Raw genomic sequence first — 26,784 nt, forward strand, 5'->3', positions numbered from 1 at the left:
TCCCAACAATTACCCAACTGTAGGAGGTATAAGATTGAGCCCACAAGGAAGCTAAACTGAAACCGTATCCCTGTAGTGCCCCCTAGTGGCAGAAATGCATATTTCTCTTGTTTTGATAACTGCATTGAGAAGTGCAGTGTTACTTCAATTGCATTCCAGGACTTTCTTGTTTTCAGCTGAGAGAACTTACTATAATTTATGACTTTATGTAAAGTTTTAGAAATCATTCATTACGGTCCTCATGTTATTTAGTTTGAAGACCATGTCATAGAGATGGTTTATAATTTTATACATTTTGTAATTTTATAATTTGATTTATCATTGTAAAAGAACATATTTCACACCTTTCTTTCTCCTTCTCCTTCTTACTTCTTCTCTCTTTCTTCTTTCTTCTTTCTTCTCCTTCTTTCTTCTTCCTTCTCCTTCTTTCTCCTCTTTCTTCTTTCTTCTCCTTCTTTCTTCTCCTTCTTTCTTCTCCTCCTTCTTCTTCTTTCTTCTTTCTTCTCCTCCTTCTTCTTCTTTCTTCTCCTCCTTCTTCTTCTTTCTTCTTTCTTCTCCTCCTTCTTCTTCTTTCTTCTTTCTTCTCCTCCTTCTTCTTCTTTCTTCTTTCTTCTCCTCCTTCTTCTTCTTTCTTCTTTCTTCTCCTCCTTCTTCTTTCTTCTTTCTTCTCCTCCTTCTTCTTTCTTCTTTCTTCTCCTCCTTCTTCTTTCTTCTTTCTTCTCCTCCTTCTTCTTTCTTCTTTCTTCTCCTCCTTCTTTCTTCTTTCTTCTCCTCCTTCTTTCTTCTCCTTTCTTTCTTTCTTTCTTTCTTTCTTTCTTTCTTTCTTCCTTCCTTCCTTCCTTCCTTCCTTCCTTCCTTCCTTCCTTCCTTCCTTCCTTCCTTCTTCTTCCTTCCTTCTTTTTCCTTCCTTCCTTCTTCTTCCTTCCTTTCTTCCTTCTTCTTCTTCCTTCCTTCCTTCCTTCCTTCTTCTTCCTTCTCCTTCCTTCCTTCCTTCCTTCTTCTTCCTTCTTCTTCCTTCCTTCCTTCTCCCTCCTTCTGAAATGCCTTTTGGGTAAATGCTACATATACATGGTTTTGCCCATAAAGGGTATTTTACTACATTGTGGCTGACCACTTGTCCTCTTGTTCAGATCACCAGCGCCTTCGACATGGAAGCTATAACCTTCAAGAAGCTGGTGAAGGGCCATGCGTACTCGGTGACAGGTCTAAAAGAGGTGAGTTAGTTGTGTCACACTATGGCCAGATGAAGGCAGAGCTCACCTTCTGTGCATTCATGGTGGAGTCTTCTCTATGGTCACCTGACATGACATTGATTGATTTCTCCTCTGGATCTCCGGCAGGTCAACTACCGGGGACAGACAGAGAAGCTGATCCGAATTCGGAACCCCTGGGGGCAGGTGGAATGGACGGGAGCCTGGAGCGACAAGTGAGGATACGATACTTCTATGTTTTATTATGATGTGTCTGTTGAAGACCTTCAGCAAGAGGAAATCTATGGCATGGAGGATTTATTGAGCAATGTAGGCAAATAAAATTTTGCCAAAATGACTCCTGTCATCTCCAACCACTGTGGCTTGGGCCAATCGCCCCACCCCACCCATTTTTAATTGGTGTATACATTGAGGGGGTGGCCATTCATCAACTGGTTGCCATGGTTGAAGGTGGGCAGTTTTGGTTCTTTTGGCACTCAAAACAAACAAAAGGGCTAAAGTGCGGGCCCCCCCATGTAGGGTTGCCTCCTTTTCTTCAAGCCAAACCCGAACACTTTTGCGGCACAGGGCAATTGTTTTAATTTTTTTGCAGTAAAGTTGGTGTGGCCAAATTTCTCTTGCTGACATCATCACCCCACCCTTCAGTGATGCCAAACTTGCCCCCCAAACAGCCGCCTGCAGCGGCAACAGATTTGTGTATGACTATACTTACTTGGGGAGCCACAGCTTGGTCTGAATAATGTGTCCGGGTTTCAGGTGGACTGAAACACAGACACATGATTCAAAAACCCGAACTGTCCGGGTGAATCCTGGGCAGAAGGCAACCCTACCCCACATGAGCTGTGAGCTACAGCATACCTGCATGGTTTGCATGTCCTGACCTGTTTGCACCCTTTCTGCCCATAGCAGCCGCCTCCTCTGCCTCGACCAGACACTGAAAGCCCGAAGAGGTTAGTCATAAGGGTTTGCAAAGCATAATGGGAAGGGTTTTTTATTTTTTTTTTCAAGAACCTTTCACTTAGGCAGCACATGAAAAAGTTAGAGTTATGTTGCTTATCCTTAGTGAAAACAAATCTGCTGAAAAAGAAAAAACGAATTAAAGCGGAACTGTACTCATAACAACTATGCTGCCAAAATCGATGCATGATGTAAATTGCCTCCAGCATTTTTCCTGTTTCTTCTTGCTGAAGGCTGCCATTTTGCTGAAGCCCAGAGCCCCTGAGCATCAGTGGATCGACTTCTAGTGGCTCTGATTTTCAAATGACCATGTTAACCATAAAAGGGTCTAGAGCAGTGATGGCGAACCTTGGCACCCGAGATGTTTTTGGGGAACTACATTTCCCATTATTCTCATGTACTCTGCAGTGTAGTTGAGCATTGTGGGAAATGTAGTTCCAAAAACATCTGGGGTGCTAAAGTTCACCATCACTGGTCTAGTGTATCCAGACAGCATTTACCTGAGCACACTGAACGTTGTTATTGATTTTTAGATTTAGGTGATTGAATATTATGGAAAATTCCTCACCCTGTCATTCTCTGTAGCTTTGTCTCTGTTTTTGAAAAAGGATGCTTCACATTTAGTCCGCTCCAGCAGACCATGCATTTTGCCGATTTTTAAAGATGGAGATCCATCATATAGATATGGTCCATATTTTCTCCTGTAGAAGATAATTTTGAAACTCCTTGAGTCCACATATGGATTTGTTTCGATGAACAATATGTGAACCCTTAATGGATATATGTGCTATGTATTTTTTTTTTATCAATTTGATGTATAATCAACTTTATGCTTTTATACAAAAAAAACTATGCAGTATTTTTTTTTTTTTTTTACCTATATGCCCTTTAAAAAGTCCATGACTACCTAGTGTTTGGTTCTGTATGTAAAAAAAAAAAAATGGCGGCAGAGGGCATATGGACCACAGAACCTAGATCAAAAAAGCTTGGTTTAAAATTAAATAATTGAATGCTGATTCTCCCAGAGAAGAGTGCCTGGATAGGGATGATAGAGAGGAACTCTCAGGCGGGAGGGGAGTATATTCTGTCCGGTCAGGACTGATAATACATTCTTGTACATGGTAAGTACAGGTCAATGATTGGGCATTAGGAGCAATATATAGGATCGGTTGTAACTATGTGGTGGCCTATTATGGGATCTGATGGTTGGGAAAGTTTCTCACTGCTGGGGGGAGCAGACCGTGATGTATAGTAACGACCCTCCTTTAAATGACTTCTCTCTCCTCTGATCTCAGCTCCTCCGAGTGGAACGAGGTTGACCCTTCTGAGCGTGAAGACCTCCGCCTGAAGATGGAGGATGGAGAGTTCTGGTGAGTCATTGCAGGGGATGTCTGAGACGACTGCAGATCTGTATTGGGGGGAGTAGGTGCAGATAACTTATGGAAAGGTTTCTCTAACCAAAACTTTGTTTATCCCCTATCCTTGTCCTGTGCTCCCTATCTATCCCCCTTGCCCTGCGTCCTCTCTGTCCTCCCCCTTGCCCTGCATCCTCTCTGTCCTCCCCCTTGCCCTGCGTCCCCTCTGTCCTCCCCCTTGCCCTGCGTCCCCTCTGTCCTCCCCCTTGCCCTGCGTCCCCTCTGTCCTCCCCCTTGCCCTGCGTCCCCTCTGTCCTCTGTCCTCTCTGTCCTTCGTTCTCCTTCCCCACCAGGATGTCTTTCCAGGAATTCTTACGCCAATTCTCTCGGTTGGAGGTCTGTAACCTTACCCCCGATGCACTCAACAAAGATGATGTCCGCAAGTGGCACACAACGCTGTATGATGGCACATGGCGAAGGGGCAGCACAGCCGGTGGCTGCAGGAACAATGCAGGTAGGAATTGAAGGAGGACTCCACTTTTTTTACTACCAGTCAGTCAGCCAGGTTTATTCAGTCGTCCTTTTATGTGACAAGTATGATTAATTTTGTATTTATATTAGCTTTTCCTTTATCAAGAGAGATTTACATCTATAACAGTCTCTCTGTGAGTCTCACCATACATGTAAGTTATATAAAATGCTGGGACAAGCGGTTGTTTCTTGCTTTTTTTTTTTTTTTTTTAAAGGAACTACACTTTTTTCCTTTTTATTAATTGTTTGAATTTGGGGAAGTGTATTTGGGTTAGCTTTTTCCTATATTATTATTTTGTATTTAAATTGTTTCCTTTTATGTGTATTTGAATATTATTTATGTACCGTAGCTTTTCATTTTAATTCAACTTGTTTTAGCTGTCTATTTTTAAATTTTTTTTCTGTGTGTGTGCAAGGAGGGCCATTTTGTGGCAGAAGAACAGCTATATAATAGATGAAAAGAGCTCCTGTAACCCTAAGCCCTTGTACACACGGTCGGACATTCCGATAACCAAATCCGTCGGATTTTGTCCGAAACTTGTGTTGCATACACACGGTCGGACAAAGTTGTCGGAAAATCCGATCGTTCAGAACGTGATGACGTTATTCCATTACGACGGGACTACGTTCAGGCTAGTAGCCAATAGCTTTGGTCTAGGAATTTGATCTGAGCATGCGTGGCACTTTGTCCGATCAGAATTCTCTACACATGATCGGACAAGGTCCGATCGGATCATGTCGGAAAATGTTATAGCCAAGCTGGAAAACTTGGTCCGTCGGATATTCCGACGGAAACAGCCCAATGGAGCCCACACACGGTCAGATTATCCGACAACACGGTCCGATCGGACATTTTCCGTCCGAATCTCTGACCGTGTGTACAAGGACTTGGGAAACTCCTGTAGACCTGTCAGTGTATCTGTCTGGTCAATATTCCTATTGAACACGTTTCTGGCAAATATGGCTCATAAAATGGTGGGTGCTGCAGCGATTACCAGTTGGGTCCTGGAAACTTCATGCCAGTGTATATATTAGCCAGCACAGCATGGATCGACAACTTCCGTCCCGAGGTTTCTTTTAATGAAAGCGATCACATCACAGAGATAAGTGCAACGTTTCGTAGCCGCGCAGGGCCCCTTCGCCAGGCATGTGATGACCCTGCACAGCCCTGAAACGTTGCACTTATCTCTGGGATGTGATCTCTTTCATTAAAAGAAACCTTTGGACGGAAGTTATGGATCCATGGTGTTCTGGCGAATAGGTACACCCGTCAGTGCATCTGTCTGTCTGTACCACATACAGGCAAGCGGATACTCACTGAGCAGAATGAATGAACTACCAAACCCTGTGGTAGTTTATTGAGAACTACAAGGCAGCAAAGGCTTTCAGGACCTGTAGTTTCCTATTCACCGAGGACTGTGAAGAAATGACGTGGCCCCAACGGGCGGAGCCCCTCACGGCCACGTTGGTTTCAAAGAGTGACAGTGTACACCTGGAGAAGATGCTCACTGGCTGTTACTGGAGGGAGAGGGAATGGCTTCAGCTGCTGGGACATGTTGTATGTTCCACACTAAATATAGGTAAAACATCCCAGATGGCAAGTGATAACTTGCCACAAATTTGTGGTAGTGTTAAATTGTAAGTCTTTGTCTTTGCACAAGTTCTAGTTGATACTTTTATTTCCAATTTGTAGTAAATTTGCATGGCAGGTCTCTAGCAAGTGCAAAGTTGAAATGGTGAGTCTACAGAAAGAGCTCTGCAAGCCTCCAACATGAAAATTCAGCCACAGTAACCCTTGTGGTGGGATGACTACTGCACCCCATATTTTAGTTTGAACATTTCTAGGTGGCTCCTTCGGGTCATCATTTAAGGTTATAGTCCAGGGATATGCAATGATCGGACCTCCATCTGTTGCAAAATTACAAGTCCCATCATGCCTCTGCCTCTGGGTGTCATGCTTGTGGCTGTCAGTCTTGCTATGCCTCATGGTACTTGTAGTTCTGTAACAGCTGGAGGTCCGCTAATTGCATATCCCTGTTCTAGTCTTTAGGATTGGGTTCCTCCCTCTCTTGTTAAGGCATATTCTACTACAGTAGGTCTGTGAGCACCTCTTGGACATCTTTGGCATCAGGCTACTATTTCCTAGATTTGCAAGGCTACCACCTGTTCTTCTGTTAACATGTTCTCAAAGTTCTACCAAACGGTTGTCTCTGCTTCATTTGAGTCCTAAGTGTTACATATATAGCTACTCTTGGATCTCTCACCTCCTTGCCACATTTCTGCTTTCAGCCACATTCTGGATCAATCCTCAGTTTAAGGTCACACTGCTGGAAGAGGACGATGACCCAGAAGACAATGAGTTGGCCTGCAGCTTCCTTGTTGCACTCATGCAGAAAAACCGCAGGAAAGAGCGGAAGGCCGGAGGAGACATGCACACAATTGGCTTTGCCGTGTATGAGGTGGGTATAAGAGGGGATTCCAGATGATGGTGGAATGGGGGGGGGGGGGGTGGAGGGGGTAGGTGAGTGGATTAAACCATAAATGAGGGTTTTAATACTTTGTGTATAAAGTGGGGTCTGTGAAGGGTTCCAGTTGGGGGTGAGAGAGGGTGATGAAGAGTGAGGAGTGTAATACTTTGTATAAGTTGGGGGTGTGAAGACCTGTACAGTACAGTGTCCCAGGGGCGGATATTACCCTGTTTTATGAGGTAAGTATTCCAGTGTCTGTAGAGGATTCCTGGGGACTCATAATGTGAACTTTATACAGTATGTGAACAGACCTTTTAACTTCTGTAACATTGTCTCTTCTCTTTCTCCATTTCAGGTGCCAGACGAGGTGCGTACACTACATTTTTAAGGTGGTAACAAACTTGACTTTAGGGTTTTCTTATGGCATTCGGTTTCAGGGTGCCTAATTAGTAGGTGGTGAGGTAGCCCTGGGAAGAGCAGATACACACGTAGGTGGAGGGACGGAGAGGTAGGTATCTATGTGTAAGCCCATGTGAAGAGACATAAAATTTAAGTATGGGATCGGTGGGCACACAGGTCTAACAGGGAAAACAGACATTGGGTCTAGGGATGGCAGACAGGAGGGGACGTGGGTCTGGGTAAGGTAGACGGGAGGAAGGGCAAGTCTGAGGAAGGCAGACAGGAGGGGAGGCAGGTCTGGGGTAGGTGGACAGGAGGTGAAACTGTTCTGGGGAAGGTGGACAAGGAAGGTAGTTGGTTCAGAATAAAGTAGACAGGAGGGGAGGTGTGTCTGTAAAAGGCTGACAGGAGTGGAGGCTGGTCTAGGGAAGGCATATGGGGGGGAAGGTCGACAGAAGGGAAATATGTCAAGGAAATTTAATTGGGGGGTGGGGGGGAGGCAGGTTTGGGGAAGGTGGACAGAATGGGAGACTGCTCTGGGGTAGGTGGACAAGAGGGTAGACTACTGTGGAGAAGGTAGACAGGAGAGGAGTTGGGTCAAGAGAAAGTAGAGGAGAGGGGAGGTGGATCTGTAAAAGGCTCACCAGAATGGAAAGTGGTCTAGGGAAGGCAAATAGGAGGGTAGACCCATCTGGCAAAGGTGAGCACAAGGCGGAAATGTCTGCGAAAGGAAGGCAGGCTCATCTGGGGAAGTTGGCAGGAGGGAAGGCGGGTCAGGGGAAGGCGGGTCAGGGGAAGGCGGGTCAGGGGAAGGTGGGACAGGGGAAGGCGGGACAGGAGGGAAGGCGGGACAGGAGGGAAGGCGGGACAGGAGGGAAGGCGGGTCAGGGGAAGGTGGGACAGGAGGGAAGGCGGGACAGGAGGGAAGGCGGGACAGGAGGGAAGGCGGGACAGGAGGGAAGGCGGGACAGGAGGGAAGGCGGGACAGGAGGGAAGGCGGGACAGGAGGGAAGGCGGGACAGGAGGGAAGGCGGGACAGGAGGGAAGGCGGGACAGGAGGGAAGGCGGGACAGGAGGGAAGGCGGGTCAGGGGAAGGCGGGTCAGGGGGGAAGGCGGGACAAGAGGGAAGGCGGGTCAGGGGGGAAGGCGGGTCAGGGGGGAAGGCGGGTCAGGGGGGAAGGTGGGTCAGGGGGGACAGGAGGGAAGGCGGGTCAGGGGAAGGCGGGTCAAGGGAAGGTGGGACAGGAGGGAAGGCGGGTCAGGGGAAGGTGGCAGGAGGACAGGCGGGTCAGGGGAAGGTGGCAGGAGGGCAGGCTGGTCAGGGGAAGGTGGCAGGAGGGCAGGCTGGTCAGGGGAAGGTGGGTCAAGGAAAGGCAACAGGGGGGCAGGCTCATGTGGAGAAAGGGAAAGGCAGATAGGATGGAAGGTGAATTTTGAGAAGGCGGACAAGGTATGAGATAGGTCTGTGACGGAAAGGACAGGAGGAGAGGTGGGTCTCGAAAAGGGGGGGTGGGAGCATACCGGTGTGGGGAGGTCAGACGTGTGTCTATAGATAAGGGGTATACACTGTCAGTAATAAGTCGGTGTAAACCTTTTGTTGATGGGACTGTATCCTATATGATCTCTAGACCTTGCTTGGACACTTCTAGGTTAGTTCAGATCTCACACGTCATTCCACCATTCTATTGATCAAAGTAAGCTGAATAAGTCAATCAGATTCAGACTTTCAGATCCAAGATGTTGGAATGGAGGGCTCTGATTGGGCTCTGATTGGTGGCTGTGAGAAACCGATACCATTTTCTTTTCGGATTAATTGCCTGTTCTTATCTCTTCCACAGTTTAAAGGTTGCCAGAACGTCCACCTCAAGAAGGATTTCTTCCTCCGTCACCAGTCCTGTGCCCGCTCAGAAACTTTCATCAACCTGCGAGAAGTCAGCAACCCGATCCGCCTGCCCCCTGGAGAGTATATCATTGTCCCATCAACATTCGAGCCACACAAAGAAGGCGACTTTGTGATTCGAATATTCACAGAGAAGCATTCAGAGATCCAGTGAGTGTGTAGAGTGCTATGTATCATCGTGCCCTCTGCAAAGGGCAATGATCCAATTATATGCCAACATACTACTGATAATAGATCAATGGCCAATGTGATTCCCTAGTATGGCTTAGTGTATTAAACGAGCATTAGAGACAGGAATGTGGACACAACATAAAGGAAAGCACAAGGACTGCTAACCGCTTGTGTGAAAGCACATCAGTTGAAATTTCAAATAGGCTGGCAGTTCAGTTTAAATGATTTCACCGGTAGCTAAAATGAGCAAGGCGGAAAGGGAGTTTTGCTGACTGCCACAAACTTCGGTCTAGGGGTCGTACATTCAGCAAAAAGTTTTATTCGTGCATCTCAGAATTTTTTTTTTTTTTTTTTTTTTTTTTTTAGGGAGTTGACATTTGGGGAGCAATATTCTTCCTAACCTCTCTGTTCTTCTTCTCTTTAGGGAGCTCGATGAGGAAGTCACTGCAGATCTACCTGACCAGGTAAGAGACCCCAGTAAGAGGAATTTATCATTTTTTATTCATTTGTATAGCATATAGACAAATATCACCGCAATATACAACTCACATCAGACCCTGTGCCAAAAGAGCTTACACTCTAATGTCCCCACCATTATTATATGTTTATATAGCTCTGACATATTCCGCAGTGCTGTACAGAGAACACTGAGCTGGTCACATCAGTCTCTGCACCAGAGGAGCTTACACTTTTAATGTCCCACCAGAGCCAACTATTACTATATGTAGATTTCAAGTTTGTGAAATATTTTTCCCTTTTTAATTTTACTATTGTCCCTCTGGGCTCTTTGCGGCTCTGTCCATTTGTTTCTTCAAGTTTATATTGTCAGAAAGTCTATCCCTTGCTGCACTGACACAAAGTGACTTATAGGGGGCAGCAGACCTCAGTGTCTGTACACTGGGGTACAATATAGAGCTGGCTTCACACGTGACATATCTTGTGGCCTTGTGTCTTCTCAGGAAGAGATCTCCGAAGATGATGTGGACGATTCCTTCAAATCTATGTTTCGGCAGCTGGCAGGAGATGTGAGTTGACTGATGGAGATTATCTGATGATGGGTCAGATATGTGGCGCATTTATAACCATAATAAACCTGCAACAATAATTAATTTTGTCTGTTTTCTCCACTAAGGACATGGAGATCAGTGTTTTTGAGCTGAAGACCATCCTCAACAGAGTGGTGTCCAGACGTAAGTGAAAGATGAGCTCCTGGGAAGCAAAATTGTTCAGGTGTCCGGGGATCTGTTAGTGAGTCGCTCTGCTATACTGGAGTGCTGATCTCACTGGTGACAAGGATACTGGGGAGTGAGCAGTGTGTACTGGAGTGCCGATCTCGCTGGTGACATGAAGAGTGAGCAGTGTGTACTGGAGTGCCGATCTCGCTGGTGACATGAAGAGTGAGCAGTGTGTACTGGGTGTAGATCTCACTGGTGACATGGATACTGGGCAGTGAGCTGTGTGTAGTGGGTGTAGATCTCACTGGTGACATGCATACTGGGGAGTGAGCTGTGTGTACTGGGTGTAGATCTCACTGGTGACATGGATACTGGGGAGTGAGCTGTGTGTACTGGGTGTAGATCTCGCTGGTGACATGGATACTGGGGAGTGAGCTGTGTGTACTGGAGTTCCGATCTCACTGGTGACATGGATACTGGAGAGTGAGCTGTGTGTACTGGTGACATGGATACTGGAGAGTGAGCTGTGTGTACTGGTGACATGGATACTGGAGAGTCAATTGTAGGTATTGGAGTGCAGATCTCGCTAGTGACATGGATACTGGGGAGTGAGCTGTGTTTTACTGTAGTGCAGATATCACTGATGACATGGATATTGGGGAGTGAGCTGTGGGTACTGGAGTGCTGATCTCGCTGCTGACATGAAGAGTGAGCAGTGTGTACTGGAGTGTAGATCTCACTGGTAACATGTATACTGGACAGTGAGCTGTGTGTACTGGAGTTCCGATCTCACTGGTAACATGGATACAGGGCAGTGAGCTGTGTGTACTGGAGTGCCGATCTTACTGGTGACCTGGATACTGGAGAGTGAATTGTAGGTATTGGAGTACAGATCTCGCTAGTGACATGGATACTGAGGATTGAAGCTGCACTTTACTGTAGTGCAGATATCACTGATGACATGGATATTGGGGAGTGAGCTGTGTGTACTGGGTGTAGATCTCACAGGTAACATGTATACTGGGCAGTGAGCTGTGTGTTCTGGAGTGCTGATCTCACTGGTGACATGGATACTGGGGAGTGAGCTGCAGAGGTGGGGGACTTGAGTCACCTGTTTTGAGGACTTGCGACTTGCTTGACTGAATTCAATAAATGACTCGACTTGTCACTACTGACTTGCGACTTGACTTTGACTTGGGCTATATGACTTGCAATGAATTGGCATCATAACACTACCACCACTAACTCACCACCACTAATACACTAACCGCAAGCCGCCGTCTGCCTACCTGATCGGCGTGTCACGCAGACAGACGGCGGACATTGCAGTGTTCAAAAGCCGCGCCTCCTCGTCTGTGATAGGCTGAACACTCAATTTCACAGCAGGCAGTGTTTAGTCTATCACGGACATCCTCTCATCCTCGTCTGTGTTATGAGGATGAGCGGCTGTCCGTTTATAGGCGGAACACTGAATGCTGGGAAATTGAGAGATCCGCCTATCACAGACGAGGAGGAGACGTGGCTTTTGAATACTGGAATGGCTGCTGGGACGCCACCGATCAGGTACACGGCTGCCTGACCATAAAGTTTATAATATACTGTACAATAAAAAAAATATATCTCTATATATATATATATATATATATATATATATATCTAGTGAGAAGTAATTTCCTTGTTCCTCATCCCTGCCATTTTTATATGTACAACCACCTCTACATATCCTCTTCTTTAACCACTTCGGTACCGCGCTATTGCCAAATGACGGCATTAGCGCGGACCTACATTTCCGGGACTACGTCTATTGACGTCGTCCCGTGTACGAGCGGCCTGCGCGCCCCCTGAGGGGCGCGCGCGGCGCGCTCTGTGATCGGCGAGTCCATGAGACTCGCCTGATCACCGATCCGTGCAAGGGGTCGATCCCGACCCCTTATCACGTGATCAGCTGTCAGCCAATGACAGCTGATCATGTGATAGAACGGAGCCGGTAATCGGCTATTATTCCTCCTCGCGCTGACAGCGCGAGGAGAAAAAAAAAAGCCGATCACCGGCGGCCGTGTTCGGGACATCAGTCCCGATCACGGCCAGTAATGTAAGCGCTCACCTGCCCCCTGCCAGTGCCCACCTGCCCCCTGCAGTGCCAATTTAATAAAAGTTAGTGCCCCCCGTCAGTGCCACCCAGCAGTGCCACCCAACAGTGCCCACAATCTGCCTCAAAGGTGCTGCACCCCAGTGCCGCCCATCAGTGCCCAGCAGTGCCGCCCATCAGTGCCCAGCAGTGCCGCCCATCAGTGCCCAGCAGTGCCACCTATCAGAGCCACCTATCAGTGCCACCTATCAGTGCCCATCAGTCCCATCTATCAGTGGTACCCATCCGTGCCACCCATCCGTGCCATCTTATCTGTGTCCATCTTATCTGTGCCGCCTTATCTGTGCCCATCGGTGCCGCCTTATCTGTGCCTATTAGTGCCGCCTTAACTATGCCTATCAGTGCCCACCAATGCAGCCTATCAGTGCCCACCAATGCAGCCCATCAGTGCCCACCAATGCAGCCTATCAGTGCCGCCTAATCAGCGCACTTCAATGAAGGAGAAAAATGACCCGTTTGCAAAATTTTAGAACAAACTATTAAAACATGATTTATTTTTTTTATTTTTTTGCATCTTTTTTTGTTTGTTTAGCAAAAAATAAAACTCCCAGCTGTAACTAAATACCACCAAAAGAAAGCTCTATTTGTGGGAAAAAAATGATAAAAATTTCATTTGGGTACAGTGCTGTATGACCGCGCAATTGTCATTCAAAGTGCATCAGCGCTGAAAGCTGAAAATTGGTCTGGGACTGAGGGGGGTTTAAGTGCCCAGTAAGCAAGTGGTTAATAGAGACGATATCTTGTCAATACAAGGTTAAGTATATTGTATATGCATAGTATGTTTTTTAATTCTGCTGTAGTACAATGCACAATCCAAAAATAAAGCCCACATCTTTGGTTCAAAAAGAATCTAACTCAGAACTGTCCATTAGGTCACTTGTTTTACATATGTTAAAAATTGTGTTTTTATATGAAACTTGTACATAAGTGCTAGCTGATGCAATCATAGTGATTATCACACTGACCTGCACTGTAATTAAATGTTATTTTATCAGGGCATAATGCAGAGGACACAACTACCACTGACTATAAATGTATAGGGTGCTATTTACAAAGTATATTAAAACCCTAAAACTGACCCATTGTACACCCCCATATCTGGCATTTTAAGTGGCTATTCTCATCACCATTCAAGTGTCCAGACGTTGGCATTGTGTCCATTGATTTAGTTGTTAAAATACTTTATTAGTTTGAAGTTCAAACTTTGAACTTAGTTATTTTCCCCCTCAGCAAGGACTACATTTTTTCAGGCTTGTTGGCCATTTAATTGCTGAGTGTTCTGCTCCTTGTCTGCTGTTTGGGCATTCAAAGTGTTTCTTTAATGTGCCAAGAAAAAAAGCACAAAGCAGTTTTGTTATAAAGCGGTAGTAAACCCGCTGAAGTTTTTTTTTTTTTTGACCTGCAAAGGAAAAGGCATAATGAGCTAGTATGCACTGCATACTAGCTCATTATGAAATACCTTAGAATGAGGCCCCAACATCTGGCCCGATCCATGCCGAGGGAGCTGACATGTTCCCTCGGCATGTCTTCCGGGTATCGCAGATCCGGCGCTGTGAGTGGCCGGAGCCGCGATATATCGTCACTCCCGCGCATGCGCGCGGGAGATTTCTTTCCGGCAGGGTCCAGCGTCTGCCGGACTTTCAGCCGAGAATCCCATGTGCGCATGCGCCGCTGCAGTCAGCGGTGCATTGCGAGGGGAATATCTGCTAAACCGTACAGGTTTAGGAGATATTTTTTTTTTTTTACCTACAGGTAAGCCTTATAAAAGAAGAAAAATAATAAGCTGCGCTGAGTGTGCTATAAATTAGAGCAAAAAAAAGCCCACTGTGCAAAACGATATGAACAAAATGAATACCTTCTTATATCTTATTCTGCCCCCAACTGATGGGGGAACTGTGTATACAAAAATATAAAAGCCAATAGTGTAATTTATACTTGCTGCCCTACCCTTAGGTGGGCACACCACAACCTTAGTAACCAATAATATGAATGGTGTAAATCAATTGATCAAATCTAAAAAAAAAAAACACCCCGTGAACACAGAGAGTCTCTATGAACATACAAATTGGTGAACAAAGAAAAAAGTCCAACTTAAATAGATTAAATACAAAAGAGATCCTCCATAAATGAAGAGTGTTCAATCCACCACCATATATATGTCTGAATTCACTTCTTACCGGAAATTCATGACCCCCCCACTACAGAGGGTCACAATGAGCATATAGGTGTGTAATCGTCCCCCACTCCAAAGGAATCCTTATTGTTCGCCTTGCACCACCGTTTTCATATGTAAATGACTGGATACATTTTCATGGGATACCTCTCATATATTTGGAAGGCTCAAGATATGCACCATGAAAGAGAGATAAAGCTCCAATAGTGTAAAACCCTTTATTGTAAAAACTTAAAAATGATAAAATAACACTTACAATAAAAATGAAGCTTCAGAGCCTTAAGTCCGTTGCGCCGGCCGAACGCACACGGACAAACCCGTCCTGCCTGGACACTGAACACGAGGTGACGTTAGCGTGTCGCTCAGCCCTTCTAAGCCTTATTATAGGCTTTCCTGTAGGTAAAAGTTATAAAAATGACTATACAACCACTTTAATGTTGAAAATAAAACAAAACCTTTCCTGCACACTGACTTTTAACTCATTTGGTGGAAATGGGGTAGATCAGTATTTTGACTTGATTTGTGACTTGACCAAAATAAAGGACTCGACTTGACTTGCTTGCTTTTCGCAACAGTAACTTGAGACTTGCTTGTGACTTGCACATGTGTGACTTACTCCCATGTCTGGTGAGCTGTGTACTGTAATGCAGATATCACTGGTGACCTGGATACTGGGGTGTGAATTGTAGATATTGGAGTGCCGATCTCACTGGTGACATGGATACTGGGGAGTGAGCTGTGTGTAGTGGGTGTAGATTTCACTGGCGACCTGGATACTGGGGAGTGAGCTGTGTGTACCGGGTGTAGATTTCACTGGCGATCTGGATATTGGGGAGTGAGCTGTGTGTACCGGGTGTAGATTTCACTGGTGACATGGATACTGGGGAGTGAGCTGTGTGTACTGGATGTAGATCTCACTGGGGACATAGATACTGGGGAGTGAGCTGTGTATACTGGGTGTAGATCTCACTGGTTACATGGATACTGGGGAGCGAATGTGTGTATTGGCGTGCTGATCTCATTGGTGACATGGATATTGAGGAGTGAGCTGTGTTTTCTAGAGTGCAGATCTCGCTGGTCTCTTCTCTTGATCTTCAATATGTGGAGTAAATCTGTGAATTCTCACTATATAAGCACTCTTGGTGATGGGCAATGTGTGAAATGTAAGTCTCTGAGGTCTGTCTCTCACCATGTCTCCCTTTCTCCACAGACAAAGACCTGAAAACTGATGGCTTCAGTATGGAGTCCTGCCGACAGATGGTCAACCTGATGGATGTATCCTTCTTCTGTCAGACTGTGACATTTCTGGCATTAGTTAATTCTTGCTATAGCCCGCGGCCCGGGGTTTGGGGACCCCCATGTTTAATGGGATCAATCACACCTTTTAGTATTAGTAACTTGCCCGCCACCATTTCCGGTGAATGTCATGTATCGAGGTTCCTGTTAAGATTTTTGTAGTATTCGCAGCAGATCCTTAACTCTTTCCTTACAGAAAGACGGCAGCGGGAAACTAGGTGTCGTGGAGTTTCAGATACTTTGGAATAAGATCCGAAACTGGCTGGTAAGAGCTGCTAGTGACCGTTCAGTAATTCTAGTCCATTTCTATATTGTATGTTTCGTAAGACATTCAAAGAAATCACCATGAAAGTGTCCTTGTCAGGCTGATAATACTTTGTGAGCTGGTGGTGTGAAGGTGCACAGAGGGTTCTCCTGGCTTAATGGGTACACTTAGTAGCCTATATAGCCGGCCATAGATGGTGCAATTACTCCAACACAGTCAGTGTCTTGCAACCCGTGGTTGCAGGAAAGAAAATCTCTTGATTTTACCCCATCAACATAGCTGGTGTCGAAGGGGCAATTCCTCTTGCGGCGCTATTGTGTTCTACCGGCAAGGGGTTGGGAAGCTGTCCTTGCCAGGAGAACACACAGCGATTATTCCTAGTGGCCATAGCCGCTGGCAATAATCGCATGAAAAATCCGACATGCTGGTTGTACCCAAGTCGATCGATGGATCAACTTTGATACAATCAGCCTGCCCATAGATGGTTTGAATCTTGGCCAGTCCTTGTTGACACGGCTGTGATTCCAACCATCTATTTGCGGCCTAAAGCTGATCTATGTGTTTGTAAAGCTGTTTTTTCACTGCATAATTTCAGTAAATAATACAAATTACATGAAGATGTATTTTAATGCGAGCAATCGCAATACACTACCCTTTTTTTATTTTTTTTCTGGTAAAATATAAAAGACTGGGCTGCGTCGAGTAAATGGATACCAATCGTGAAATTGTGCATGTCCCTTAACCACTTCCCGACCGGCGAACGACTATGTACGTTGGTAGAATGGCACGGGCAGGCAAATTGGCGTACAGGTACGTCCATTTGTATTTGCTGCCTTGCCATCGCGTGCACGCATGCAGGTCGGGACCCTCGTGAGTCCGGTTGCAGGTCCCGCTGACTCGATCGCCGTGGGGATACTCGCGATCGTCTCACGGGGAGACTGAACAGGGAGATGCCGTTGTAAACAGCATCTCCCCGTTCTGCCTAGCAACAAGTGACACTGATCTCTGCTCCATGTGATTGGAGCAGAGATCAGTGTTCACTAACACACAGCCACGCCCTCCACAGTTACTAACACGCCCCTAGGACACACTTAACCCGTACACTGCCACCCACTGGTTAACCCCTTCACTGTCAGTGTCATTTGCACAGGAATCACTGCATTTGTATAGCACTGATTGCTGTATAAATGACAATGGTCCCAAAATGTGTCAAAAATGTCTGATGTGTCCGCCATAATGTCGTAGTCACAATAAAAATTGCTGATCGCCGCCATTATTAGTAAAAAAAATATATATTAATAAAAATGCCATAAAACTACCATAATTCCCTATTTTGTAAACGCTATAAATTTTGTGCAAACCAATCAATAATCACTTAATGCGATTTTTTTTTTTTTTTTTTTATTGATTTTTTTTTTACTAAAAATATGTAGAAGAATACGTATCGGTCTAAACGAAGAAAAAAAAGTTTTTTATATATATTTTTGGGGGATATTTATTATAGCAAAAAGTAAAAAATAATGCGCTTTTGATCAAATACCACCAAAATAAAGCTCTATTTGCGGGAAAAAAAAGACATACAATTTATTTGGGCACAGCCTCACATGGCCGTGCAATTTTCAGTTTATCTCAAAAAAGGGCCCGGTCAGGATGGGGGTAAAAACTTCCGGTTTAGATGTGTGTTTTTTGTTTTGTTTTTTTAAATGGATACATTTGTGTCCAATATGCTATTATTATAATCAAATGTATCCACTTAATAAAAATCTGTTTCATGCTGTTTATCATTTTATTTTTATGCTCAGCAGTTCTGGTAACACAAACTATATATATATATATATATATATATATATATATATATATATATATATATATATATGTGTGTATATATATGTTCAATGAAAAATGCAATTAATAGAACCTGTTTTTGTGTCTGATCTTCTTTTCTATAGACTCTCTTCCGGCAGCACGATATGGATAAATCTGGGACGATGAGCTCCTACGAGTTGCGTCTCGCCCTAGAAAATGCAGGTGAGCTCAGAATAAGTCAGAATGTGTGCGATCTGCGATGAACGTGGTCTGGACTGAGATGTCTTTACCATCTGTCTGTCTGTCTGGGCTGATAACTTTCCTATTCTCTCTCTATTCCATATGGCGTTTTCCTGTCTCGTTACTGACCTCTGTTTATATCTCTGCAGGGTACAAACTGAATAATAAGATCATGCAAGTGCTGGTGGCCCGTTATGCTGACAATGACCTGGGAATCGACTTTGACAATTTTGTGTGCTGTATACTGAAGCTGGAGGCCATGTTTAGTAAGTCCATGTGCTACCCTTGTCTGATGACCATGTAATACTTATTATACTCCAGGCTACAGGGCAAGGCTTTGCTCCAAGTCTATGCAATTATATCTCCAGACACCTATCCTCGTGTAATACCTCACTTCACCACCAGGGCACCAGTGTTCTATTTGATATGTTGTTGAGCGACCAAAAAAGGATTCCAGGGGTCCATAAGAGGCATGTTGGGAGCACGCCGGCGCCCCCCAGCAAAAGCAGCCTGGCCGGCGCCCCCCAGCAAAAGTAGCCTGGCCGGCGCCCCCCAGCAAAACCTAAACTGCTTTCACACTGATGATTACCCACAGCGCGGGTGCAGGGTAGTGCTGTGGGTTAACTGAACTTTGCCATAGACTCTGCCTGTGGCAAAAGCCGGCGCTGTACAGGAAGCATCGGCTTATAGGCTCTGCTCTGCAGCCATTTTCTTCCTCTACCACCAGCTTCATTCACAACACCGATGTTGTGGTATGACGGGTCCGTAACCTGCGATCTGGGCTTGCTAACCTGACATTCCAGAGCAGGAGGTCGCGGGCCACATCAAAGGGCTCCGTTGGCCACCCCTGCTGTAAAGGAACCTAAGAAGATGTAAGGGGTCTCTTCAGACTTTCATTATCATGTGGTACACCATATCATCTCCAGGAGCAATAATATATCTTATGCTGTACAGCTAGCAAAAAGAATTTGAGGCATCCATAAAAGGAGTGTTGGGATCTTTTCAGGCTGCCGTCATTATGTCATGCCCCCCTTTCTCCCCCCCCCAATCACCACTAGGGGGCAATATTCTATTTGCTATGCTTAACAGGTACCAAAAAGGATTGAAGGAACCCATAAGTGGAGTGTTGGGATCTCTCCCAGGTCCCCATTGCCATGTAATACCCCCTACCACCAAAAGGGGCCGATATTGCCTTTTTGACACACTCTACACCAGTCTACAGGAACCTAAAATGAGACTTTCATTGTCATGTAATACTCCGTTATAACCAGGAGCAATATTTTTATTTCTAATGCTGTACAGCTACCAAAAAGGATTTAAGTGATCCATAAGATGAGTGTTGGGATCGTTTCAGGCTACCATTATTATATCATGACCCCCATCACCACCAGGGGGCAATATTCTATTTGTTATGGTATACGGTGCCAAAAAGGATTTTAAGGGATCCATAAAAGGAATGCTGAGATCTCTTTAGGCTCTCATTGTCATCAGATACCTCATATCACCACCAGGGGATTTGCTGCACAGGGACCAAAAAGGATTCAAGGGGTCCATTAGAATAATGCTGGGAACCTACAAGGGGGAACAGTTGAGATAGACAGTAAGGGACCCTGCTTCTACTGCTGACCATATGAGAACCTCCCATAGAGAAAACCGAACGCCAGGACTCATACTGGTTTTCATGTGTGGCCTCAATAGTGCTGCCAATGATGGTCCTGAGGGCTCAGATGAAGTTAGCTGGCTCCTATTGATGGCGGTACAACACAATTATAGTGAATGTCAAAAGCAGCTTTTCACATCTATGTCTGGTGTTGTCTCTGACTTTATCTCCTGTTGTGTAGAAGCCTTCACCCTGGTGCCCAGCCCTGGTCTTATATTGTTCTCAGTGTGCGTTATGCAGCCACATATTGAACCGGCTGGCTATACAATATGCAGGACATATTCAGTGCTAAAAAAAAAAATTATTAAAAGTACAAATGGTCTTTAAAAAACTTTGAATACAAAAATATGTCTCCATACCAGATAGCAAGGATAACTTGCCACAAATTTGTTGGAGTGTTGAAATGTAAGTCTTGTTAACTTGCTGCACATTTTCACTGGCAAGTTGTACACTTGCAGAGCACTCGAAGCACAAGTTCTAGTTGACACTTTTCTCATTTTGTAGTAAATTTGTGTGGCAAGTTTCTATCAAAAGCAAAGTTGCAGTGGTGAGTCTACAGCTAGAGCTTGGCAAGTCTACAGCATGAAAATTCAGCCACAGTGCCCCCTATGGTGGGATGACTATTGCACAACATAACTGAACCAGAACTTGCAGCAGACTTTCAGAATGTTTGCAAAGAAAGTTGATCTGGAGTCATGCAATATGAACTTGCTGCAATTGTGCAACAAACTTGTAAAGCCTGGAAAGTCTAGCCATAGCTTAGCAAGTAACTTTATAAACGTGCAGCTCTTGCTTGCTATCTGGGATACTATCTTTGTTTCTCTGCTCAATATGAATTGTGTGTTTGCATCTTGCAGGGTTTTTCAAAGCCATAGATGATGGAAGTGGCACAGCAGAGATGGGACTAGGAGAGGTGAGTTGGTGGCTTAATGATCCTCTTACCATGAGGGAAAGGGGGAGGGGGGTGTGACTGCATAGAAGTCAGGATCAGGGCTGACATTAGAAATGATGGTACAGCCTACCCGACAGGGCTCCATTGTCCCCTTGGGCACCCAGGGAAGAAGAATAAAGCAGGACCTGCAGCATTTCATGGTGACTTCTAAATGTGGCAAACTTCAGGTAACAGTGGGAGGGGCCTAAAAATGAGCCTATAGATACAGGGTGAAAAGTAACTAAGGCACAGAGTCTAGGGGTCAAGAATAAATAGGGCATGAAGTGCAGGGGTCAGGAGTGAGTAACGCAGTGTGTAGGGTTCGTGTGTCTGTGTGTGTGTGTATATGATGTACGGACTGCAGGGGCCAGGTGAATGTAATGCACAGAGTGCAGGGGTCCAGAGTGGGTAATGCACAGACAGCAGGGTTAGGCATATGTGATGCACAGAGAGCAGGGGTCAGGACTCTTTTTGGCCTCCCGTTACTCCCTATGTTCTGGTATACTGCAGCTTGTGCCCCCCTCTACCAGCAATCCAGATTTCTTCCCATCCATAGATCATGCAATGGAAACTGTAGCTCTCTTCCATTGTGGGTAGAAATCTGACAGGTGTGAATGGGTGTGACAGATCAGGAGTATTGTCAGAGCCTGTACGTCAAGGTATGAGGTCATGGAGGGTGGGATAGACCTGTAATCTCCTGGCTTGTCAAGGTATGAGGTCATGGTGGGCAGGATAGACTGGGAGTCTTCTGACCTGTTGTTCAGTTTGAGGTCATGGTGGGCAGGATAGACTGGGAGTTTATAAGGTCATGGTGGGCAAGATAGACTGGGAGTCTCCTGACCTACTGGTCTATTTTGAGGTCATGACCTAACCTGTTGTTCAGTTTATGAGGTCATGGTGGGTGGGATAGGCCAGGAGACTCCCAGTCTATCAGTCCAGGTATGGGGGTTATGGTGGGCAGGACAAACCTGGAGTCTCCTGGCTTGTCAAGGTATGAGGGCATGGTGGACATAATAGACTGGCAGTCTCCCGACCTGCCGGTCAGTTTGAGGTCATAGTGGGCAGGATAGACTGGGAGTCTTCTGACCTGTTGTTCAGTTTATGAGGTCATGGTGGGCAAGATAGACTGGGAGTCTCCTGACCTACCGGTCTATTTTGAGGTCATGACCTGACCTGTTGTTCAGTTTATGAGGTCATGGTGGGTGGGATAGGCCAGGAGACTCCCAGTCTATCAGTCAAGGTATGGGGGTTATGGTGGGCAGGACAAACCTGGAGTCTCTTGGCTTGTCAAGGTATGAGGGCATGGTGGACAGAATAGACTGGCAGTCTCCCGACCTGCCGGTCAGTTTGAGGTCATGGTGGGCAGGATAAACGAGGAGTCTCCTGGCCTCAGTCAAGTTTTTGTAGCTTCTGACTTTACATTTTTGAAAACCTGACTGAAGAACCTTTTTAAATAGCTAGTAATGCTAAATTTGTTGATAATACTGTTGCCTATCATTATATCATCTCAGTATTTGCACTCCAGCAAATTGTCAGAGATGTTCTCATGTGCAATTACAGCTCTTCTTTGTGTCCTGAAGGCCTGTGCACTCTTTTTGTCCCTGGTCCCCCAGTAACAGAAGTATCATTGGGGGGTTGTGGGGGGGGGGGGGTTGTCATTCGTGCAGAGTACTACAATCCTGCACCCTGCAAGTCTTTGCACATCTTGCTGTCACGTATGGCCTTAGCGTACACAGTGGATGGCAGGAGTCTCCCCTCACTCATGCCCACCAACTAAAGGACTTACATAGTTACATAGTTAGTAAGGTTGAATAAAGACACCAGTCCATCCAGTTCAACCTGAGTGAATGTCTGCAATTGTCCCTATCCCAGTACATTGCACACTCACATTGGTCCCTACCCTCAAGGAGCCCACATTCCAAGGTCCCCATTCATATACTAGGGCCAATTTGGGACAGAAGCCAATTAACCTACCTGCATGTCTTTGGAGTGTGGGAGGAAACCGGAGTACCCGGAGGAAACCCACGCAGGCACAGAGAGAACATGCAAACTCCAGGCAGGTAGTGTCGTGGTTGGGATTCAAACCAGCGACCCTTTTTACTGCTAGGCGAGAGTGCTACCCACTACACCACTGTGCCGCCACTTGAGTGACCGCCTCCTCCTGAGATAGGCACAAGCCATTGCAAAGACTATACACTATAATATGTGCTTGGAAAATGCATTTGTATTGTCACGGTCCTGTGGCGATAAGCAACTGTGTACCTGTTAGTGCACATGAATGGGATTTTCAGGAGGAGTGTGCTTGCAGGTAAGTTTTCAGTAGAAAATAATATTCTATATTATTTAAATATTTTTTTTTGTTAACTAGACCAGCAATCCACCTATTTGGGGCATAGACAACAAAAATATTCAGAGTGTAGTTCTCCTTTAAAGCCTAAGCGGTGTCATGTATAGAATGTCCACATGGGGGCAGAAGAGGACATGAAGCCAGCACCTGTGCTTAACCCTTTATTGCTGGTTTGTCTTTTGCAGTGGTTGACGCTGACAATGTGCGGATAGACAGACGGACGGCCATATTTCCTGCTCCGCCCGGATACAGACACTCCTGTATATTTGCTCTCACTAGCCTCTTCTTTTAGGGAACTAATTATTAGGACTTAACACACAATTTTCTCTGCACATCACCACCTGTGGCCATGACACATTTTCCCAGAAGCCTCTGCACACAGGACTTTCTCTGACCACTCAGAACCAGCCAATCAGAACAGTGGATGTGACTCTCTGGTGCCTTACAACTCTACCATGCAATCACTTGTGGTGGGGGGGGGGGGGGTGGTGAGATCCCCCACCAAGTGCGATGCAGAGGCTGTTTATCCTTCATCTTCTTTGGTACGCAGAAACCCGCATTTGGGGCTGCAGAGATTATGGAGCACTCCACTGAGCAGACAGAGGCCGCCGCGTGCCCACAGATTATTGGGAGCCACGAAAAAAAAATATATATATCATGTATCGTATTGTTTTTACCAAATCTAAAGATTTTCTTTACGGAATTTCTTCTTAAAAAATAGTTGCTTGGCCCTCTGGGGTCTTTCTAAATATAGGGCAAGTATGTGAGTGAAAAGACATGACTTTGTTGACCAGTGACCATCATCATAGCCAGATAGTTGGCATTTGTTGAAGGTGGTCACCAATGACATCCTACATAGTCCTCTCTGTGGAAGTGTTCTTTAAGGGCCATCTTAACCATCTGAATCTTGGGTATGTAATGCACCAAAGATGTATTGTACACAAAAGAGGTGTGAAATGGTGCCAAAGTTGGAGTCTGTGAACTGCAAGACTCCTACTATCTGTGGTCTGAGGAACGGGGGAGGTAAGGGGGTCAGTGACCATTTCTCTGCTTTTGAAGGGTTGTCTGTTCATGAGTTGTCTGCTGTTCTATCATTGGATGGATTAGCTGGTGTTTTTGGGGGGAATGGGACTTGTCTAAAGTTTTTGGAAAGGTTGGCCGCCTCTGTACCTCATGGGGTGCTCCTGTCTGTCTTTGAGTCTCCCCTCTTTTTTGGGGGGCATTTCTCCTTTTCTCTATATTTTGGAGATCAGCGAGGTGTCTCTGAATGTGAATGTTGCTAGACTGCATGTTAATAAAGAAAAAAGGCAATAAAAGGATTGTAAGGATTTTCTCCTGGTCTCTTTATCATTTCATTGAAGACTCTTCACTCAATAGATACGTTGATGACTATCAAAGCCATTCATTGGCCCAAACTCAGCACAACAGCAGATTCAGTCCCAGGGGTTTTCTCCATATGACTCAAAAGCCACAAATCCTGTAAAATTCCTACTTCTGTGCGCTAACTAAATCGATAGTCATATTAATACAGCCTTTCCGAAACCTCTTACCATGGAGGAATCTAGGCAGAAACTTTTGGATCTCCTGTGGCCCCAGCTAATAATTACTATGTCTATATCTCATGAGACATTAGTATGCAGAGTAAGTTGTAGACATAAGAATAAATGAATGAGGAAGGTGGCATATTGGGCATTTTTTGACAACCAGGCCTGCTCTGTAGGACTGGATTATTTTCAGTCTTAATAGTAATGTAGCGGATGACATTTGGGATCAAATGTCATAAGCATTGTAAATTTAGTTTTTAGCATCAGGACAATAAAGGTTCTGAGGGTTAATTATTGTAGGTAGGCTTAACACCAGTCTGGCCAGGCTGTGTTTAGAAGTTCTGCCTGGTCATGTGAACGGTGAGTTGCACATGACAGGCCAGAACCAAGTCTGGTTGGATGTTTGGGTATCGGCCCTCTCAGAGCCAATCAGCGGGAGTACTGGGGCCTGCTGAGGAGTCTGGGAGGGGGATACTTAAACAGGTGTAGGTCATGTGTTCAGGGTTCTGGAGTTGTTCGTGAGACCCGTGTGGTCTGTTCTGGTTCCAGGACCGGGGTAGCCCCATGAGCGGTCCCGGTCACAGGGTGTTCAACATCCCGCAACATGTTCCTGTCAGTGGCCCCTCATAGACCCGCCTGGTCTGGGGTAGGGATCCGTCTGTTCCTGAGTCTCGGAACCTGCTGGTCCGAGGCGCAGTAACTGAGGGAGGATTCAAAGTGTCCGGGTGTGCTCTTGGCTTGGAGGGACACCACAGCTCGTGGAAGTGACCGGGGGAGGATTCTTCGGAGGAGGGCCGGCAAGTGGCATCCTGAGAAGTGCCTGGTTACTGAGTTGGGAAGGACATTGATGAATTCACAATTTTCCAGTACCATAAAGGAAGTGGGAAACGTTCCAGGTATGGTTGGAAAAAGGTTCCTGTATACCCTCAGTTGATCAAGTTTTGAGTCCACATGCTGACTGCCTTAATCTCTGGCTAGAGATCTGTTCAGCCTTGAAGTACCCAGCTGCCAGTGGCTACTCTCTGGGTGGAAATAGAGACTTTGCTAAATCTGCAGTTCAAGGTGCCTGAGTTCTTCACCCGTGCCCTCTGTTCCCTAAGAGACTGTGTTTGTGAAAGTTCTACTGCAAAATAAACCTTTTTGAAAGGACTTCATCTGTGTCAGTGTACAAGTCGTTGGGTATCAACCCTGGGAACCCCTAGATGTGGAGGAGCAGGCCAGGAGAAGGTAACCGGTAAGCCCATTAAGTCAAGGCCGCCCTGCAATGGGTTATGGCCGCTACATTAAAATAAAACATAATAATGGTTAGAAAAGAAACAAAGACAATTTAGCCCTTTACAATTTATGCTCCATGGAAAAGTGACCCTTTATGTTGATGGTAGTCAGGGAAAGTCCCTACTTTAGTGATGGTCAATGAGAATAATCTGCCCCCCACTTCATTTGTGCTTAGTGACCCTAGTGCACTGATGGTCAGTAGGGAGGACTATCCTTGCAATGGGGATCAGTGGGAAGGGCTTTCCCTAGATTGGTGGTCAGTGGGAAGAACTCTTTACATTGACGGTCAGTAAGAAGCACTCTCCCTTTAATGAATGGTCACTTATCCAGCGTACACATGACCGGACTTTTCGACAGCATAGTTCAGACAGAAAGAATCCGTCGGACAATTCGATCATGTGTGGGCTTCATCTGACCTTTTCTGTCAAAAAAATCTGACAAACTTTAGAAATAGAACGTGTTTCAAATCTTTCCGCCGAGACCAGTTCCTATCGAGAAAACCGCTAGTCTGTATGTATGACCAACAACGACGCAATGGCAGCTATTGGCTACTGGCTATTGAACTTCCTTTTTCTAGTCCCGTTGTACATCATTGCGTTAAACAATCGGACTTTGATGTGATCGTGCAGGCAAGTCCGTTTCAGCGGAACTCCGTCGAAAAGACTGTCAGAGTTCATTCAGACGCAAAGTCCGGTCGTGTGTACGTGGCATAGGTCGTCCATGAGAAGAACTCTCCTTCGATTAGTGAAGGGTCCTACATGTTTGGTCAGTGAGAAGAACTCTCCCAAAATGAAAGGTCACTGAATGACCCTAGTACACTAGTGGTCAATATGAAGAACTCTCCTTATGTTAAAGGTCAATGAAAGGTCCTAGTAACCTGATGGTCAATGGAAAGCACTCTCCTTACATTGGTAGTCAATGTAGGGTCCT

At 45.6% G+C, this 26,784-nt stretch overlaps 1 protein-coding gene across 1 annotated transcript in view; it reads left to right on the plus strand.

Annotated features, from left to right (window-relative positions):
• The window catches only part of CAPN11 (calpain 11), a 71,072-nt gene extending 46,708 nt beyond the window's left edge, over positions 1 to 24,364 (plus strand). Inside the window, exons 7-22 of the mRNA XM_077485423.1 lie at positions 1,131 to 1,214; positions 1,341 to 1,426; positions 3,464 to 3,538; positions 3,877 to 4,037; positions 6,344 to 6,513; positions 6,878 to 6,889; positions 8,761 to 8,972; positions 9,418 to 9,457; positions 9,953 to 10,018; positions 10,126 to 10,183; positions 15,701 to 15,765; positions 15,983 to 16,051; positions 18,001 to 18,079; positions 18,247 to 18,363; positions 20,615 to 20,670; positions 23,221 to 24,364. Of these exons, the coding sequence (XP_077341549.1) occupies positions 1,131 to 1,214; positions 1,341 to 1,426; positions 3,464 to 3,538; positions 3,877 to 4,037; positions 6,344 to 6,513; positions 6,878 to 6,889; positions 8,761 to 8,972; positions 9,418 to 9,457; positions 9,953 to 10,018; positions 10,126 to 10,183; positions 15,701 to 15,765; positions 15,983 to 16,051; positions 18,001 to 18,079; positions 18,247 to 18,363; positions 20,615 to 20,670; positions 23,221 to 23,247 (1,377 nt within the window). The 3' untranslated portion in view covers positions 23,248 to 24,364. The remainder of the gene's footprint in view (positions 1 to 1,130; positions 1,215 to 1,340; positions 1,427 to 3,463; positions 3,539 to 3,876; positions 4,038 to 6,343; positions 6,514 to 6,877; positions 6,890 to 8,760; positions 8,973 to 9,417; positions 9,458 to 9,952; positions 10,019 to 10,125; positions 10,184 to 15,700; positions 15,766 to 15,982; positions 16,052 to 18,000; positions 18,080 to 18,246; positions 18,364 to 20,614; positions 20,671 to 23,220) is intronic.
• The last annotated feature ends 2,420 nt before the right edge of the window (positions 24,365 to 26,784 follow it).

The sequence above is a fragment of the Lithobates pipiens genome, unplaced genomic scaffold, assembly GCF_037356315.1.
Source record: "Lithobates pipiens isolate NorthernLeopardFrog02 unplaced genomic scaffold, aLitPip1_a1.2 Scaffold_18, whole genome shotgun sequence".
NCBI classification, from domain to species: Eukaryota; Metazoa; Chordata; class Amphibia; order Anura; family Ranidae; genus Lithobates; species Lithobates pipiens.